Below are 14,079 nucleotides of genomic sequence, written 5' to 3' on the forward strand. Positions count from 1 at the left end.
CTTCCACGGCGCTAATGGCGGTGGGGCGGGTGGTTACTGAGGGGCTGAGGCTGAGTTCGCGGCTGGCGCTGGTGACAGGTGATCGGCGCGCCGGGTGGGCAGCGGGATGGGAGGGGTTAGGAAGACGGATGTGGGGGGTGGGGGAGTGACCCGGACTGTGGACAAACTGCGAGGTTGCGGGGGCAAAGGGCGAGTGATCGTGGAGCGTCTCCCGGCATGGTAGGGGCGGGGTCTGGGGCAGAGGGGCGGAGCCTGGGGAGAGGGTCAGGAACCGAGGGGCGGGGCCAGGTCCGAGGCAGAGAGGCGGGGCTGGGGGCTGAACCAAGGGGCGAGGCCTAGGGCAGGGAGAGGGGCAAGGCTTGGGGTAGAGGGGCGGGGCCTGGGCGAGAGGGTCTTGTTGGGAACAAGACTGGGGCTTGGGTAGTGGGGCGTGGCTTGGGTAGTGGGGCGGGGGCAGAACCAGTGGCCGGGGCCTGGACAAAGGGAGAGTGTGATGTTAGACAGGAAAGTCTGCAGACACTGTGATTGCAGTAAATACACCAAAGTGCTGCAAATTTATTCGAGGGCTGCTGACCCTGAAGAGGTTCTCCTCTCTTCGAAGGGTCTTCTTTTAGAGGCTCTCTCACTGTTCCCCCTCTGCACTCCCTGCTGCTCTCCAAACTCGCTTCCACGTGCTCTTCTGAGCTATTTGCAGTCCTCAGCTTTTCTCTTCTGTCCTTCCTATCCATGTTTACCCTCGGCTGATGGCCAGTGCTCCTTCCCCCCACCCCTTCTTCTCTTTTCCATCCCCCTTTCCCACCCACCTTTTTTACTTCAGGCTCCTGTCCTTGTACCTTTTCTTTGGTGCACCTCTGTCACGGTGGCCAGTGGAGAGCTCGCCATATAACACGATCTTGGGAAGGCGATGGTCCTCCATTCTGGAGACGTGACCCATCCAGCGCAGCTGGATCTTCAGCAGCGTGGACTCGATGCTGTCGACCTCTGCCATCTCGAGTACTTCGACGTTAGGGGTGTAAGCGCTCCAATGGATGTTGAGGATGGAGCGGAGACAACGTTGGTGGAAGCATTCTAGGAGCCGTAGGTGGTGCCGGTAGAGGACCCATGATTCGGAGCCGAACAGGAGTGTGGGTATGACAACGGCTCTGTATACGCTTATCTTTGTGAGGTTTTTCAGTTGGTTGTTTTTCCAGACTCTTTTGTGTGGTCTTCCAAAGGCGCTATTTGCCTTGGCGAGTCTGTTGTCTATCTCATTGTCGATCCTTGCATCTGATGAAATGGTGCAGCCGAGATAGGTAAACTGGTTGACCGTTTTGAGTTTTGTGTGCCCGATGGAGATGTAGGGGGGCTGGTAGTCATGGTGGGGAGCTGGCTGATGGAGGACCTCAGTTTTCTTCAGGCTGACTTCCAGGCCAAACATTTTGGCAGTTTCCGCAAAGCAGGACGTCAAGCGCTGAAGAGCTGGCTCTGAATGGGCAACTAAAGCGGCATCATCTGCAAAGAGTAATTCACGGACAAGTTTCTCTTGTGTCTTGGTGTGAGCTTGCAGGCGCCTCAGATTGAAGAGACTGCCATCCGTGCGGTACCGGATGTAAACAGCGTCTTCATTGTTGGGGTCTTTCATGGCTTGGTTCAGCATCATGCTGAAGAAGATTGAAAAGAGGGTTGGTGCGAGAACACAGCCTTGCTTCACGCCATTGTTAATGGAGAAGGGTTCAGGGAGCTCATTGCTGTATCTGACCCGACCTTGTTGGTTTTCGTGCAGTTGGATAAAGGTCTCAGGCCTGAAACGTTGGCTACCCTTCGCTGTGTGGCCTGCTGAATTTACCCAGGACCTTTGGTTGGTGCTGCAGATACAGCGACACTTTTACAGTGCCAGAGATTGAGACCGGGGTTTGAATCCGGCACTGTTTGCTTGCTCTTGTTTCCTCCCACTGTTCAAATCGTGCTGGGGGGGTGGGGGTTGTAGGTCAATTGGGCGGAATGGTCTCTTGGCCCAAGAGGGCCTGTTAGCATGCTGTATGTCTAAATAAGTAAAAATAAATTTACTTGCAGGTGGCGGGAGCGGGATTGGGCGAGCAGTCTGCCAGCAGTTCGCCAGTGAGGGGGCCACAGTGGCAGTGGCAGACATTGATGAAGATTCGGCTGAGGAAACGCTGAAGAGCCTGCCTTGTGATGAACAGCAGCACTCTGTGTTCCTGACTGATGTGACGTCTCCCCAGAGTGTCCACAGCCTTGTGGCTTCGATACAGGTAGGAGAATGACTGGCCTTAGGAGCTCAACAGGCATTCATTGGCCTGAGGAACCACGAACGGAACCCAAGCATGAAGCGTAATAATAACTAATCGTAGTGATGAGATTATTGGCATAGACATTGTACAATGTACAGACATTCTTGCTTGCTGCAGTTACTTTATGAAAAAAAAACCCACTGTTTACAATTTATATTAATGATTTGGATTGTGGTATAAGTGGTTTTGTGGCCAAATTTGCGGATGACACCAAGATTGGTGGCGGAGCAGGAAGTGTAGTAGAAACTGTAAAGTTGCAGAAGGATATAGACAGATTAAGAGACTGGGCAAAATTATGGCAGATGAGATTCAATATAGAGAAATGTACAGTTGTACACTTTGGCAGTGAAAACAAACAGGCAGAATACTATTTGGATGGGGTGAAAATTCAGACCTTGGATGTGCAAAGGGAACTGGGTGTCCTCATGCAGGGAAACCTAAAAGTTAATGACCAGGTGAAATTGGTCATGAAGAAATCGAATGCTATGTTGGCATTAATTTCAAGAGGAATAGTGTACAAAAGTAAAGAGTTGTTGATGAGGCTCTATGGGAGACTGGTGAGACCTCATTTGGAGAACTGTGTACAGTTTTGGGCCCCCTATCTTAGAAAGGATGTGATGTTGTTGGAGAGGGTGCAGAGGAGATTTACTAGGATGATTCCCGGAATGCAAAGGCTAATGTACGAGGAGCGTTTGGCAGCTTTTGGGTTGGAGTCTAGGAGAATGAGAGGAGATCTCATCGAGGCTTTTCGTATTTTGAAAGGTTTAGATAGGATGGATGTGGGTAAGATGTTTCCCTTGGTGGGTGAATCGAGGACAAGGTGGGGGGGGGTCATCGTCTGAAAATTAGAGGCTATCCATATAAAACAAAGATTAGGAAGAACTTCTTCAGCCAGAGGGTTGTGGATCTGTGGAACTCGCTGCCGCATACAGCAGTGGAAGCCAGGTCTCTGGGAGTACTTAAACAAGAAATAGACAAGTATCTTGTTAGTGAAGGCATCAAGGGATATGGGAAAAAGGCCGGAAATTGGAACTAGGGTAGAGTAGCTTAGTGCATTTTTACAGAACAGACTCGATGGGCCGAGTGGCCTGCTTCTGTTCCTTTGACGTGATCTTGTGAAAACTAACTAAGATCCAGGCTAACTACAAACTTCAGGGACATTGCCTTATTTTCCATCTGAGTACTCTCCAATCAGACACCATTAACATCGACTGCTTCAGTTTCCATTAAGACCAAAAGACATAGGAGCAGAAATAGGCCATTCAGCCCATGGAGTCCGTCCTGCCATTTAATCGTGAGCTGATCCTTTTCCCCACTGCCCGGCCTTTCTCCCGTAACCTTTGATCCCCTGGCTAGTCAGGAACCTGCCTTTAACTACACCCAATGACCTGACCTCCGCAACCGCCTGTAGGCCACAAAGACAATATATTTACCGCCCTCTGGCTGAGGGAATTCCTCCACATTTCCGCTCTAAGCATCACGCCCTTCAATCCTGACGTTGTGCCCTCTTGTCCTGGACTCTCCTAGCGTGGGAAACAACTTTTCCACATCTGGGTTGGTACCGTTGGCGTAGCGGTTAGCGCAAAGCCCTTTATGGTGCCTGAGGTTGGGACCGGGATTCAAATGCTGACCTGTTTGTAAGGAGTTTGTATGTTCTCCCAATGTCTACGTGTGTGGGTTTTCCCGGGAGGCGGTGGGGGCTCCGGTTTCCTCCATTGTTCGAAACGTACCAGCATTGTAGGTTAATTGGGTGTAAATTTGGCGGCACGGACTCGTGGGCCGAAATTGCCTGTTACCTTATGTCTACATTTTAAAAAAAAATGTAAACTTTAAATCCACCTTATCCATGCCTTCCAATGATCCATGGGATTCCCCTCTCATGCTTCTAAATTCCAACAAGAAGGGTATGAGAACTGTCAAACGCTCCTCATATATAATAGATTAATTCCGGAATCATCTTTGTGAACCTCCTCTGATCACTTTTCAACGTTAGCACATCCTTTCTTAAATGAGGAGCCCAAAACTGCTCACAGTACTCTGAGTGAGGTCTTAACCAGTGCCTTATAAAGTCCCAACATCACGTCCCTGTTCTTGTATTCTGTTCCCGAGTCTCTCACTTTCCCTACCCCTCTGTCTCCTCTCCTCCAGCTCCCTCTCTCCTATCAGAGAGTGAACTTCTTCCCAATCGCTTCTACTCTCCCACCTACTCTCCCCCACCCCCTCACTCCTCCCACCCACTCCTCTCCTCGTCCCCTCTCCCCCTACCTTTTTGTTCAGGCCCCTGCCCGTTTCTGATGAGACTAGACGAAGGGCCCAAGTACAAAACAATTGTTATCCTTTGATTTGTATGGATATTGCTTGACCATCACGAGTTTCTCCAGCACCTTTATTGTATTGTGTAAGAGACAATGAAAATGCTCCCATACTTACTGGTGTAATAGTCAATCCCGTGTAATAGTTTCGGCCCCCTCCCCATTTTTTAGCCGAAATATTGTGTGTAAAAGTCCACCCCTCCACCTACTTTTGTCCATCCAAACTCCCGCTGCCCCGACCACCCGCCATCCAAGCTCCTGACGCTCTGCAAGTGTGGTTCCCCACTCTGGGCACCCGCCCATCCGAGCTCTTGATGCCCGTACCGTCTGCTCCCTGCCATCTGAGCTCCTGACACCTCAAACGATAGCACTTACCGTGGTGAAAAGTAGTATCTGTGTTAAAGTTGACCCCCCCCAAAATTTGACCCAAATAATTGGTCCCCAAAACTCTACTATTATACTAGTAGATACAAGAAAGTCTGCAGATACTGGGGTCGAGCGCAGTACACAAATAAGCTGGAGAAACTCGGCAGATCACGCAGCATCAATAGGAGGTGAAGGATCACCAATGTTTCAGGCCTGGTCCCTGATGAAGCATGATAGCATGCTTAATTTCATTAAAAAGAGACCACAAATGCAAAAAAAAAAAAACAAGATGTAGGTAAGATTGTACAAGTACAACCAGCGTTCTCAGGTCCTTGGTGCAAAACACGCAGATTAAAATGAATATCGCGTCCAGCGGGTCAGACAGCATCCAAGCATAGAAATGGTCAGTCAATGCTTTGGAGCAGGACCTTTTTGAGACGCTCTGTTTGCAGGTCTGGCTGGACTTATACCTGCAGCATTGTGTCCGCCCAATACTGGATCTAGCCGATGCAACAGTCGCAAACCTTGTCTCGGTTTATCACAGCAAGCACCTGCAATGGAGCAAATCCCGGGCTGAGAGAAGGCACAGTGGACCAGGAAGAGCCATCACAATCCTGAGGTTGGATCAAAGGCTTACTGCACTTTTTCACTGAGCTGGGGATTTGGGGAGACTTACTCAAGACAGGCAAGCAAGCAACACTTCCTGATGCAGTGGATAAATGCAAAACAATTAAAATTTTAAATTTAGAAATACAGAATAGTAATAGGCTCTTGGGGGCCATGAGCCCATGCTGACCAATTTACACCCAATTGACTATGACCCCCCCCCCCCCACCAACCCTACACCCACACAAACACAGGGAGAATGTACCAAGTCCTTACAGACAGCATGGGATTTGAACCCCGGTCTCAATTGCTGGTGCTGTAACAACATTGCACTAACCGTGTTGTTGCTGGAATCTCGAGTGAACAGAGAGAAGATGGAAAAGAATCTCAGGGATGTATGTGACGCCATGAGTTTTCTTTGAAGATGGGGAGGATTTGGAAGAGCAGGGAGCGTCCATGGAGAGTAATGGTCAGCCATTGTGTCCAGTGCGATGCACCAATGTGCTGGAGAAACCCAGCAGGTCATGGAGCATCCACAGGAAGTAAAGGGTAACCAACGTTTCAGGTCTGGGCTCTTTGCTGGGGAAAAGAGAAAAGCAGGTAGGCACCTGAATAAAGAGGTGGGGAGGGGAGGGAGGAGCACAGATTAACTGGTAAAACGTGATAGGTGTCTACAGGTGGGACAGTCAAAGAGAGGAAAGTGATGGAGGGAGTGAGTACCTCTCTGATTAGAGAAGGGAAGGTGGGTGGGATTTGGAGGAAAGGAAACAGAAGGTTAGGGAAAGGAAAAGACTTGAGGACGAGGTTTGATGGAAATTGGTGAAGACTATATTAATGACATCTGGTTGGAGAATGCCCAGACCGAATATAAGGTGTCGATGTTTCACGTCCAGACCCTTTGAGTGATTTGTGGGCCCTTTAAGACTGACGATTTCTCTCTGTGGATGTTGCCAGGCCTGCTGGTTGGAGCAGATTATCTGTGGATAAAGGCACACCAAGGCCTTGGGCTTACTGGGGAACAGTGAGGATTGGTAGACTGGATGGTTGAGATCGCTGTTGTTTGGCTTAGTGGTCTGTGTCCATAAACTACAAGGCCATGAGATGTAGGAGCAGAAATTAGCTATTCATCCCCTCGAGACTGCCCCACTATTTAATCATAAGGAGATCCATTTTCCCACACAGTCCCACTGCCTGGCCCTCTCCCCATAACCTGGTCTCTACAACCACCTGTGGCAACAAATTCCACTGATTCACCACCCTCTGGCAGAAAATCGTCCTCAGTTCTAAGCGTACACCCTTCAATCCTGAAGTTGTGCCCTCTTGTCCTAGACTCTCCCACCATGGGAAACAACCTTTCTGCATCTACCCTGTCCACGCCTTTCACTGTTCGAAATGTTTCAATGTGATTCGCCCTCATTTCCCCTAAGTTCCAACAAATCCAGGCCAAGAGCTGTCAAACACTCATTCCTGGAATCATCCTTGTGAACCTCCTCTGAACTCTCCAATGTCAGCCCACTCACCATACTCCCTGAGGTCTCACTAATCCCTTGTAAATTCTCGGCATTCCCTGCTCATGTATTCTGTTCCTCTTGAAATAAACTTGATAATCCTGTTGTAGCTCTCCCTCTTGCTGTTTCTCTTTCAGACACAGTTTTCCCGACCTCCCAGTATAGTGGTGAACTGTGCCGGAATCACCATGGACAGCTTACTTCTGAAGATGGAAGCTGAGACCTTCGAACGAGTGCTGAGGGTTAACTTGATGGTGCGTGGCTTTTGCATATTTTCCCCAATATAATTTCTCCAGCCTTGGACTAGAGCAGTGGTTCTCAACCTTTTTTTTCCTACTCACATCCCCTTTTAAGTAATCCCTATGCCATCGGTGCTCTGTAAGGGATTGCCTCACGTGGTAAGTGAGTGGGAAGGGAAGGTTGAGAATCCCTGCTCTAGACCCAATTGTTACTGAAATATTTTGCTTGAGAAAAATGGTCATTGGCCCATTACATTTGGAGTCAATTAGGTACGATTAAAACAGTGATTTTCAAACTTTTTTCTTTCCACTTAAGCAATCCTCAGAGCACCTAGGGAATACTAGGATGTGAGTGGAAAATAAAAGGTTGAGAACCACTATAGTTAAATTCCCCTTTTACTTATTAGTATTAATAATGAAAAATAATAATAAAAAAATAATAATATATATTTTCTTCTTACTAATCTACTTCTGAGGTTAATGTGGAACGCTAACCTCTGTTTGAGGATGTGAGGATGGTTGCCAGACATTTGCAAAAAGGACATTGATGGAGGTGCAGAAGCTGAGAAGCGGCAGATTGAGTTTATCCTAGAAAAGTTGAAGTGGTTCATTTCGATGGGTTGAATTTAAAGGCAGATTACAGTATTAATGGGAGGACTCTAAGCTGTATGGGCAAACTGAGTGCTCTTGGGATCCGTGCCCACAGGACACTCAAAGCTTAAAATTAATAAAAAATAAAATTAAAATTAATAAATAAAGTTTCGAAAAAAAAAAAGCTGCTGCACAGGTTGGTAGTGTTGTTGAGTAGGCGTTATGGCATGTGACCATGGGATTGAGTTCAGGAGCCGAGAGGTCATGTTGCAGCTATATGAGACCTTGGTTAGACCCCACAGAACTGTGCCCAGTTCTGGTCACCTCACCATAGGAAGGATGTGGCTGCTGTTGAGAGGGGGCAGAGGAGATTTAACAGGACACTGCCTGGATTGGAGAGCAGCCCTCCTGAGGATAGGTTGAGTGACCTTGGAGCGGCGGAGGATGAGGGGTGACCTGATAGAGGTGGACAAGATGGATAATGAGAGGCATTGATCGAGTGGCTCGTCAGAGGCTTTCTTTCACCAGGGCTGAAATGGCCAATATGAGGGGGAATAATTTTTAAGATGCCTGGGAGTAAGTACAGGGGCAATGTAAGAGGTAGGTTTTTCATGCAGAGATTGATGGGCGCATGGAATGCGCTGCTGGCAACAGTGGTGGAGGCAGGGACAATAAGATCTTTTTAAGAGAGTATGTGGAACTGAAAAAAAATGGAGGTTTATATTGGTAGGGAAATTTAAGAGTAGGTCATTGGGTCGGCACAACATTGGGCCGAAGGGCCTCCATTGCGCTAGAGATTTGTATATTCTGTGTTAATCTGGAACATACAGTAAGTGGTGAATGCAGGCTCAATTTTAACATTTAAGATAAGTTTGGAGGTACATGGATAGGAGGGTATGGGCTGGGTGCAGCTCAGTGGGATAAGGCAGGATAATAGTTTGGCACAGACTAGAAGGGCCAAAGGGACTTGTTTCCTGTGCTGTCATGGAAAACTAACCTCTGTCCCCGTTGCCTGCTCCTCTCCACTGTGTGTACCCCTCCCGCTGACCCTGCACTCTTGATCCTTCTTTCCGCAGGGCACCTTCCTGGTGATCCAAGCAGCTTCCAAAGCTCTGATTGCCAACGGCAGCAGGAGGGGCTCCATCGTCAACCTGGGGAGCATTGTGGGGAAGGTAAGGGCAGATGCGGCGAAGGGGAAGGATTGGGCTCGCCCTCTTTCATCCCCAGGACCTTTGATAACAACCCCCAACACCACTGGCTGGGAGAGGAACGGATGCCACAGGAAGTTGAGCCTCTACAACTGTCCCGGAGTGGAGGCTTTCAAAGGGATTTTAAGCCCCATTGAGAAGAAATTTTTCAACTCAGCCGTAAATGGTTTTTAGGAGGAACTCAGCAAGGTCCCACAGCTTCCATAGGAGGAAAAGATATAGAACCAACTCAGGGAAGGGCTCGTTTCTGGAGCATCAGTTATATACCTGAATCGGAATTTATTGCCATGAATGCACTTCACGGTTAGCGCAATGCTGCTACAGCGCCAGTGACCCGGGTTCAGATCAGTGAGGAGTTTGTACGTTCTCCCTGTTCCCGCGTTGGTTTCCTCTGGGTACTCCGGTTTCCTCCCACCCTTCAAAAATGTATGGAGGTTGTAAAGGTAAAGGTTCCATTATTGTCACAGAATACTACATTTAGAATGTAACATACATGAAATTCTTTAACTTTTGAAATTTAGATTCAAAAGGGAACTGGACGGGGCCTTTATGCCTGAAGGGGGTCAGATGTCTAAACGATGAGGGGTCTGGAGATCATGAGACTGAGGTCACATGATCACCCATGATGGTATTGAATGGTGGAGCAGGCTCAAGGGGCGGAATGACCTTCTGTGCTGATTTTCTATGATTCTATGTAGAGGTGATTTCATTGAAGCGTATGCAATTGTTATTCAGTTTGGCGATAGTAGCTGGCCTTTCTGGCCCACAAGCCCATGCCACCCACGTACACCCATATGACCAATTAATCCACTAACCCTGTACGTATTTGGAACGTGGGAGGAATGTACAAACTCCTCATACGATGGGTTTCAAAGCCTGAAAACATGGAGTCACCCATTCTGATCTTTGATAAGGAGGATTTTTTTCCCACTCATTGGTGGATCTTTGAAATTTTCTACTCTGGAAGTTGAAGGGTTTAAGGGTTAACTCCCATTCCAGGACCCCGCGCTCATTGTCTGGGCCTTCGGGAACGAGTGCTCCTGCCTGGCAGGGCCCCCGGTTGTGATGAGCTCAGTCTACTCCAGCGGGGTAGGTGAGGGTTGATCACTCCTGCGTGAGGAGCAGGTTCACCATGTCTTTGCTGTGTTGTCACAGGTTGGAAACCTGGGCCAGGCAAATTACACAGCATCCAAAGCAGGGGTGGTGGCCCTGACAAAGACTAGTGCGAAAGAGCTTGCAAGGTATGTGTAAGTATGTCCATCTGATATCTGTACGTGTGTATGTCTATGCTTGTGTGTGTGTGTGTCTGTGTGCATATGTCCATTTATTTCTATCCGTGTGCATGTACACATGAAAGTCTGGGTACGTCTCTGTATTCAGTTGTTCATCTGTGTGTGAATGAATGTGCAAATGTGTGTGTGTAATCCTACACTGTAAATTATACTCTACAAAGCTGGATCACTGTTAGAGATAACCTGTTGATTTGCTTGCAGAGAAACCCTTCTCAATGTTTTCGGTATTACATGACAAATAAAGCTAAGCCTAAATTTAATTTGACATTCGTGAATCACCGGATCCGCTCTCCACTTCAACCCCAACAAGTTGGTCTGGAGCCCTACAACTTGTATCTGATCATGTCCCTTTCCGCCCATCCTTCTCTTTCTCCCTTCTCTCCTCACCCGCAACCCTCGCTCCTCCTTTCCTTCTCTTCTTTCTCCCCCTTACCCCTACCCCCTCTCCCTGTCTCCTCCCCTCTTCCCCCTCACTTTCCCCCTCTCCATCCCTACTCTCTCCCTATGACTCCTCCCTTCTCACCCTCCCTCTCACCCTGCCCCCTCTTTATATGGGCTATCACCATTCAAGAGTCAAACACATATCAAGGACAGTTTCCATCGTGCTGTTATCAGACTTCTGAATGAACCTCATGTACATTAAAGATGATCCCTTGATCTCTCAATCCTCACCACTACCCCTGGACTTCTGTGTTGGCACTTCTGTTTCTGTAAGTTTTGATGTGTCTCTCAGGATCTGGATCTGTAACATCAGTCATTTGCCTCGATTCCCACCTGCCCTCCGAACCAATGCTGAACACTTGCCCATTCCTTCCCCTCCACCAGTGGTGCTGACCGCCAATCTGTGTGTGCTGATCTGAGTCCCGCCACCCCAGTTCCCCCATCCAGCCTGAGCTCACAGATCACCCCACACCCCCAGACCCTGACGGTACACTTGAAAGTTCACCAAGCTATTCCCCAGCTCATCGCTCCTCACCATTCTTCCCCCCAAATGGAGGCATTTACCCCCTTTCCCTACCCTCTTCTCTCTCCTCCCCCTCCCATCTCTTCCTCAGTTCCACATCCTCTTCTCCCTCTCCCCTCCTTTTTCCCTCCTCCACCTCCCCTTCCCTCTTGTCCCTCTGTCCCCCTCTCCATCCCTCTTCCCCCTCTCATCTCCCCAAATTCTACCCCTTCCTTCCTTCCCCACTCTCTCTCCCCATCTCCCCTCGCTCCCATATCTCTCCATTTTCCCTCTCCTTCCCCTTCCCCACCCTCTCACCCCTTTCTCCCCCACCCCTCCCTCTCAGCCCCTCATTTTCCCAGATCATCCGAAGCATCCCAGACCACCCCCATGGCACTTTGTTCCCACTCCCTGTCTGCATTCTACAGGTACGGAATCAGGTGCAATGCCATCCTGCCGGGATTCATTGACACGCCCATGGCAGCCAAGGTGCCCCCAAAGGTTCTGGAGAAGGTAAGACTTGTGTGGACTCAGGCAGGGGCTGGCTGGCCTGCAGTGCTCTGAGAGAGCCAGTGTGTGGTCAGCCGGCAGGAGCAGGAACCTTGGGCATTTTAAAATCTATAGCTTTCCCCCTTGGCCACACGGGAATCAACCCTCAGGCAGGTGGGACCCAGCCACTCGGAACAGACAAGATGATTACATTCAGTGATCTTTAGGGACAGGATTTGCACCGGACATCTTCCTTCAAAGACCATTTCCTCAACATTCGAGGGAACGGTGTAATCATCATTCAGACCAGATTGATGAGAAAGTGGTTCTGACCAGCGACCATTCCTTTACCTGAAGCTTTGAGAGAAAGACTGTCACCTCTCACCTTCTCCAGGTCCCTTGTAATTTTATAAACCTTCACAAGCTGTGCTCCAGGTAGAAATTACCCAGAATTTCCAATTTCTCCCGAACTTATTCCCTCAGGTCCTGGTCACGCCCTTCAGAATATTATCTGCACCCATTCCAATGTACCAATATCTGCATTAGGCAATGGCCACAAGGGTTTGCAGACTCCCAGGAAGCAGAGGATTGGCGCATAGGCACCACAAATTGGGGCACCCCCCCCCCCCCCCCGAGAAGGAGAAGCAGAGGGAATGACACACGGGACAGTGACCACAGCAAGGGGCTCTGAGGCTGAAGAGCACGCAGATGGCGGGCTGTTGGGACGAGCGGCGAGGAGGAGCCCACGTAGGGTGCGGATTGCTGGAGACTGGCTGAAGGGGTACTGGGTATCGTAACCAGGATGCACGAGGGTGTCGAGGGCTTCCTGTTTGGGTCTGGAGCTCGGGTGGCAGATGGTTTGGACTGAAGTCTGTGGTGGCTGTTGGAGTGCTGGAGAACAATCCACAGAGACTCCTCTGTGATTGGGGCAACTCTCTTTGGCTTCTCTTTCTCTGCCTGTAAGGAGCGTCGAGCATTTTCTGCTGCTAGTGAATCTTTGTCTGCCCTACAGCAATTTTGTTTAATATTACACTTGTTTTCTCACATGGCAGTAAAAAACAGGATCTTGAATCTATCTTTCCTACAGGGCCAGAACTGCCGACAGTGCCCCCAGGTGTAGTCTCACCCAATTTTGAAGTCATTGTCACCTGAACTCTTGTCCTTCGAACCTTCAATAATGAAGTCAAACATTGCCAAAACCACCTTGTCTATTTGAACCATGTACTTGTATCCCGAGGTATCTCTGTTCCACTGCATTCTCCCGGGCCCTGCTACCTACTCTGCAAGTCCTGCCCTGGTTTAACTTCCAAAAACTCACCATCTTGCACTTATACAAGTTAAATTCCATCTGCCGTCCCTTGGCCCATTCTCCCAGATTTGATCTGTCTGCCTACCTCCTCAGGGTTCAAGCTCAGAATCAGGATTTAGTGTCATGAACAAGTCATGATATTTGATGTTTTGTGGCAGCGTCACAGTGGAAACATACATATTATAACCATCTTACAACATTACTATATATAAAAAAATGTGCACGTAAAGTCTTTGGTTCATTGATCATTCAGGAATCTGGTGGCAACGGGGAAGAAGCTGTCCTCGTGCTCGTCTTTAGGCTCCTGTACCTTTTTCCCGATGGTAGCAGAGTGAAGAGGGCATGGCCTGGGTGGTGGGGGGTCCTTGAGGATAGAGGCTGCTTTTTAAAGACACCACCTCATGTTGATGTCCTCGATGGAGTGGAGTCTGGCGCCTGTGATGTCGCAGGCTGAGTTCACAACCCTCTGGGGTTTATTCTGGTCCTGAGAGTTGGCGCCTCCCTACCAGGCAGAGATGCGACTGGCCAGACAAAAGCTTACTTTTGTTTTAAATTTTAAATGTTTAAATTTAGACACACAGCACATTAACAGGCCCTTCTGAACCTCAAGCCCAATCGCCTTAATTTACCTATGATTTTTGAGCACTGGGAGGGAAAGCAGAGCACCCGGAGGAAACCCACGCAGGTCGTGGGGAGAATGTACAAACTCCTTACAGACAGCTATGGATTCAAATCTGTTATATTGTCATGCTGGCTGCTACACTAACCGTGCCGTCCCTTTCCAAAATAATACATTAAAAATGGAACATGCTTGATACACTTCAACATTCATCTGCCCGAAGGAAAACAAAGAATCGCCATGAGCGTTGCCTGCCACCCCTAGCAATAAGAAAGCAAGAAACAAAAGAGAGAACCTTCAGAGACATTG

General features: G+C 48.8%; 2 protein-coding genes across 3 annotated transcripts in view; one reads left to right on the top strand and one right to left on the bottom strand.

Moving 5' to 3' along the window:
* Positions 1 to 14,079, top strand: part of hsd17b8 (hydroxysteroid (17-beta) dehydrogenase 8) — a 21,356-nt gene continuing 7,277 nt past the window's right edge. Inside the window, exons 1-6 of one of the 2 annotated variants that reach the window (XM_069919514.1) lie at positions 1 to 78; positions 2,053 to 2,249; positions 7,218 to 7,334; positions 8,987 to 9,082; positions 10,274 to 10,365; positions 11,782 to 11,866. In XM_069919514.1, the coding sequence (XP_069775615.1) occupies positions 15 to 78; positions 2,053 to 2,249; positions 7,218 to 7,334; positions 8,987 to 9,082; positions 10,274 to 10,365; positions 11,782 to 11,866 (651 nt within the window). In that variant the 5' untranslated portion in view covers positions 1 to 14. The remainder of the gene's footprint in view (positions 79 to 2,052; positions 2,250 to 7,217; positions 7,335 to 8,986; positions 9,083 to 10,273; positions 10,366 to 11,781; positions 11,867 to 14,079) is intronic. The other variant, XM_069919515.1, reaches the window with a different exon arrangement.
* The window catches only part of bbs10 (Bardet-Biedl syndrome 10), a 19,047-nt gene continuing 14,354 nt past the window's right edge, over positions 9,387 to 14,079 (bottom strand). The window contains exon 5 of the transcript XR_011351912.1: positions 9,387 to 9,534. The gene's annotated coding sequence lies outside the window, so the exon portion shown is untranslated. The remainder of the gene's footprint in view (positions 9,535 to 14,079) is intronic.

Source organism: Narcine bancroftii, chromosome 2, assembly GCF_036971445.1.
Source record: "Narcine bancroftii isolate sNarBan1 chromosome 2, sNarBan1.hap1, whole genome shotgun sequence".
NCBI lineage: Eukaryota > Metazoa > Chordata > Chondrichthyes > Torpediniformes > Narcinidae > Narcine > Narcine bancroftii.